Consider the following 5,440-nt stretch of genomic DNA (forward strand, 5'->3'; position numbering starts at 1 on the left):
CCTGCCCCCCCTGCACTGGGTTCGGCCAGTGTCTTCCTCAGCTGCCCCCAGGCCAGGAGCACCCTGGAGAGATGGTGGGCCATGACCTGAGTGTGGGTGGGTTCTTGTCCTTAAGCTTCCAGTCAGAAAGTCATATTGTGACAGAAGAAACGGAGTAGCTTTTAGAAACAGAAATCTATTTGTGGTTATCATGACTGAGGCTGCAAGCTCTGAACCAATAGCTCTTCTTTTTGGTTGTCAGCTGCCCCCAGGCCAGGAGCACCCTGGAGAGATGGTGGGCCATGACCTGAGTGTGGGTGGGTTCTTGTCCTTAAGCTTCCAGTCAGAAAGTCATATTGTGACAGAAGAAACGGAGTAGCTTTTAGAAACAGAAATCTATTTGTGGTTATCATGACTGAGGCTGCAAGCTCTGAACCAATAGCTCTTCTTTTTGGTTGCCAGCTGCTGGGTTGCATGTCAAGAGCAGCGAAGCGCTCAACATCATTGCCAATGTAATTCACGCCAATGGTGACGGTGGGGTGGCAGTACTGCAGAGCAGCCAGCTGACATGCATTGCAAACAACAGCATTTCCTGCAACAGCCAGGGAGGTGTGCTGGTCGAGGCCGAGTGCCAGGTGGAGCTGCGTGGCAATGGTATCTATGAGAACAGCAGCCATGGCATCATCTCTAAGGGAGAGGGCGTCATCGTGGAGAATGACATCATCGGCAACCACAGGTGTGGCCTTCAGCTGCTCCAGGCAGCAGACATGAAGGTGCGTCTTGCAGAGAGGTGAAGGGGCGCCGACTTGCGCATCCCTGCAGCCAGGGGCAAAGGTGAGACAGAGCCTACTGCTGCCGCCCTGCCTCCTGGGTCAGGGAGAAGCCAGCAGGCCCCGGTTGGCAAGCCCTGGCATTGCCAGCAGGAGGAGCGGACAATCCCAATAGCATCCTTGACCCTGTGATTAGAGGGGGTGTGATTTTCAGCCGAATGAGGGAAGTTGCCACCCATCTCCTCTGCCATCAGGAGGCTGCATCTGAAATGTAGTGTCCAGTTTGGGACCTCAGGGTCTTGAGGGAGGTAGAGAAAAGGGAGAGGGTCTAGTGCAAAGCTACCAGGATGGGCAAGTGCTGGGATACAACTGATGAGGCAGAGGGAGCTGGGCTTGGTTAGTCTGGCAAAGAGGAAGCCAAGGGGGATCTAAGAGCAGCCCACAGCTACCTGAACAGCAGTCAAAGCCAAGCCATTCTTGGCAGTGCCAGACAATAGAACAAAGGTCAACAGCACAACTTGCAGTGGTTCCTGGTCCTTGGGAGGTCCAGGTGGGAGACTGGTGGTCTCTTGCCTTGGAGGGTGGTGCAGCCCTGGGACAGGTGTCACAGGGTGGGGTGAGTTCACCGTCCTGGGCGGTTTCCAAGCCTTGGCAGGACAAAGCTAGGGCTGCCCAGATCTTGTGCTGTAGACAGCCCTACTCCAGAGCTCCCTTCCACCAGCACTCCTTAACTCCAGGTTTTTCATGGTCAGTCACTGGGAATAGGCTGGAATTCCTATTGTCAGCAGAAATTGTTTAAGGGAAGATATAGGTGGGAATCGGGTAAGCATTTCTTTTTAATTTGGCCAGCAGTGCAAAACTACAGCACACTGCTCAGAAGAAAGTGACATTTCTATCTGTCAAGAGAGGTTTAGAAGTGCTCTGTAGGGCCCAGAGGGACAAGGTGAGATCTTCCCTAGCCTCAGTATTGTTGGGTCCATGCTTATTATTGCTCACCTGCAACAGGAAAACACGCATGTACCAGCGGAGCTGGCTGTCTTGCCTCAGAGCGCTCAGTACCCACAGTGACAGGAATGTGAAAAGAGGTCTATGAGCAGCAGCAGCTTTTCAGGTAGGCAAGCATGAGGGGGAACGGCTTGTGCAAGCTCATGCCATTGCTCAGTGACAAAGAAAAGGATAAATTTTGGAAGTCCAATCTCAAGGCTGTATCCTTTTTGACAGTGATTCACAGGTGGCTTGTCACATCTGTCTGATGTCTAAGCCTTGGTAAAGGACAGCTCAGTTGTCATTTCCCACATGTGGATTCATAGATGGCTTGTAGAAGAGACCTCTTTTCCCTCAGAGCGGCAAAGGGAATCCTGTGCATTTTGGTACAATGACATTCAACAAAGTCCATCTTCTCCCAGGCTTGTCCCCTGTATTTAAATGAGTGGCACAGTCAAGTGGGTGATTCTGTAGGCCTCTGTTGGAGCTTTGCAGGCTGTGTGAGCTGTGCTGAAGAACTGGGATAGCTGGTGTCTGAACTAGATTTTTTGGAAGTTAGATGCAGTGCTCCAGCACCTAGCCAGTTCCCAAGGTTAGTATCTGGCTCAAGGTTGCCTCCATTCTGTTCTTTGTTGAGGTGAAGCCATTGTGTATCAGAATGACAGATAAATCCAATTTAACTCATGGTGAAGGACCCCTAGAATGAGTATACAGAAAGCCCTGCCCAGACAAATGCTCTGCATGAGTCCTGCAGGGGCTGCAGACTCCTTTTGAAAACAATGCCCATAGCAAAACATTGTCCTCTGGACCAGAAGCTAAAAACTGCTGCGTTTTCCATGGTCCCATGGAAACAGCTGTCCCAGCTGTTCAGTCTCTTGGAACACACAGGCAGGATTCATGTTGCAGGGTTCATTTGAAGAGCAAAGCAGCTGGCACAGTCCTTGCTAAAGTACTGGTAATGTTGTGGTGCTGTTGTTTCTTGTCTGCCCACTGGCAGAACCCAGGAGGTGCCTGAGAGCAGGTGAGATGGTGTGTGGTGCTGAGAACTGGGGAGCAGTGCTGTGTAAGAAGCGTTGCAGCAGCTGTTGCTGTGGAGCCAAGGAGGAGAAGGGACTGAGCTGATCTTCCAGGTGATAGTACAGCGAGAGCTGTGGCCTTGTCTTTCATGGGAAGAGGAGACTCCTAAGTGCTCTTTCTTCATATATAAAGAAGTGACAGCCTGTCAGTACAGCCATTTGAAATCTGGAGGGCAAGGAGCAATGGCGGGTTCATGTTCGGCAGGATCTGTGCTTGTGTTTCACCAGAGGGTTGGGTACCAGCTGCAGTGAAGCTTGGGGCATCTAGCATTGACAGCAACTGAGCTGCCAGCTGGGGCCACCAGTAATGTGTGGAAGGCTTTGGGAAAGCTTGTGTGTGCACGGCTATGGCATGTCCAGTCTGAACCCTTGGTACGCTCTCAAACTTCCACAGTGCTAGTAAGCCTGTGGAAGAGCTTCGGGGCTTGGTTTTGTGTTGATCAAAGAACTGTTTGAACAATGTCCTTCTGCTTGGGCCATCCTGTCTAAAGCTTATTTTGCAGGTGACCAAGAACAGGATCCAGTCCTTTCAGGACTATGGAATTGCTCTTTTTGATGAAGCCAAAGGCCTGGTGCAGGAAAACCTCATTTTCCAAGGAAGACCCAAAAAATCCATTTTGCAACCAATGTCAAATGCAGAGGATTGCATCATCCAAAACAACATGCTTCTCACCTTCAAGAAAAGGTGAGGCCCCTGGCACCATGAGGTGCAATTCTGAACTTGGAGCCACTGTTGTGCTCCTGTGTTAGGCGAGCTCTGGAGGGGTATGCTTTGTAGCTCCTCTTCCCAGCTTCCCACACCTACTGATATACATGAGCCCCACGTACATGGTGAACCACTGCAGATGAGGACTGCAGATCAAGCAGAGCGACGTTCATCATGGGATACCCTTAAAACCAAGTGAGGGGCTTGGATTATTCCTTGACAGGCCAGTATGGGTCTTCACGATGCCTCTGAGCATAGGGACATGTGCTCTGTACCCTGGCCAGCTTATTCTTCTGCACAGTGCTGCCTTTGAAGCCTGGCTGCTGTGTTTGTGTACTGCACTGCTGTCCCTGCAGCACAGGCAGTGCCGCACTGTTTGTAGCCTGGACCAAGAGTCAGAGGAAAGAGGAACGGCCAGAGGCACCCCCAGTCTGCACTGCATTTCTGTGCTGGTGAGGAGGAGGGTGGCTTCAGGCACCAGATTCCACCTCCAGGCTTTTGCTACCAGAGCAACATGAATGGTGAATGGGAAAATGGATCTTGGAGTGCTTGCTTTCTCCAGGTATGGTTTAGCTGCCCTGGTATTTAGGCCAGTGTAAGTTAAGTGTCTTCTGATGGTTTTCAGAGGTACCGCTGTAGCTGCAGACCTCTAATAGATATTTGCAAAGCTTTTCTTAGGTGCTGTCACCCAGATCTTAGTGACTTTCATCATTATAGGCCTTGTTCAAACCAGGTCACTCTAGACCAGAACTCTGCAGCAGATACCCGAGGAGGGAAAGCTGGAACTCTGTCACCCATACAAGGGCTGGGTATTCAGTGATTGTTCTTTTTAGCTAGAAATTTGACCTTGACTCTTCTCTCTGGGTCACAAATCTTGGTCAAGGAGGGACTTCCTGTGTAGAAGAGGACACAGTGAAACTGGAAGACGTGCATTATTGGAGGGAGGTTAGGCCATGGGGTCTCCCAGGTCGATGATGCTCTCACCTGGTCCTCCAGACTCCCATATCATGAAAGTCAAGTGCAGTAGGGAGGACTCTCACCTGCTCCTCCAGTGCCTTTAGCCCCCGTACTCCTCTATTAGGTTTTCAAATCGAGGCTTGTTTAAGCAATTCTTGGGAGGTCCCAACATTGACTCTCCCTCTGTAGGCTCTTGCCCCATCCCCCAGAACTTTCAGTTATGTAGAAGCATTGGCTATGAAATCACAGAAACTAGTTTTTGTAGTAAAGCAAGATGTTCTGTCTTAATTCTCCAATTATTTCTGTCACACTTGGGTTTTGGAACAGACATCGCATGGTGAGCACTGTGCACCTGCCAGAACTGCTCTGCCCCTTTCCTCCTTGAAGGCTGAACCTCAAGGGAGCATTTCTAAGGCTGCTCTGTAAGGGCCATTCCACCCCACTCACTGCTACATGTGGGGTGTCTCTCCTTTTCCCAGGTTTGATACGGAGTGCATGCTGATCAACCCCCCAGCACGGCCTCACATTGAAGGAGGTGCCTCGGGGTCCCGCACAGCAGCTGGTGGTCAAAGGGTTTCCAGCATAACCACCAGGGTGGATGGGGGCTGCCACAACCACGGGAGCATCTTCTGTACCATTCTTTGACCAAGGAGGAAGTTTTTTCACCGGTCTCTCCACCTGCCTTTTGTCCAGAGCTACTGCCAGGAAGCTCTCACAGCTCAGGGACGGGGAACCCCACTGGACTGTACTCCTTTTTTCATGAAGCATTTTGCAACCTCAGTGGCACCTCACTAAATAAAAAATAGCTGGAAAACAGATGTTAATTTTTTCCTCTTTGCCACTGAGATCACTGCTGGGGTAATTTACAAGCAAGCAGTACCGCAGACGAAATGTGCTCCTGGCAGGACTACCAGTATGCCTGGCTGGGCTTCCCCAGCCTGAGCTCCTGCTGCACCTCTCTTCCGCTG

At 50.9% G+C, this 5,440-nt stretch overlaps 1 protein-coding gene across 1 annotated transcript in view; it reads left to right on the plus strand.

Moving 5' to 3' along the window:
• FBXO10 (F-box protein 10) overlaps positions 1-5,117 on the plus strand; it is a gene marked incomplete at its 5' end in the record, with an annotated part of 20,246 nt that extends 15,129 nt beyond the window's left edge. Inside the window, 3 exon segments of the mRNA XM_010284517.1 lie at positions 408-752; positions 3,313-3,494; positions 4,952-5,117. Of these exon segments, the coding sequence (XP_010282819.1) occupies positions 408-752; positions 3,313-3,494; positions 4,952-5,117 (693 nt within the window).
• Between the last annotated feature and the right edge of the window lie 323 nt (positions 5,118-5,440).

This window comes from Phaethon lepturus, unplaced genomic scaffold (assembly GCF_000687285.1).
Source record: "Phaethon lepturus isolate BGI_N335 unplaced genomic scaffold, ASM68728v1 scaffold16533, whole genome shotgun sequence".
Lineage (NCBI taxonomy): Eukaryota > Metazoa > Chordata > Aves > Phaethontiformes > Phaethontidae > Phaethon > Phaethon lepturus.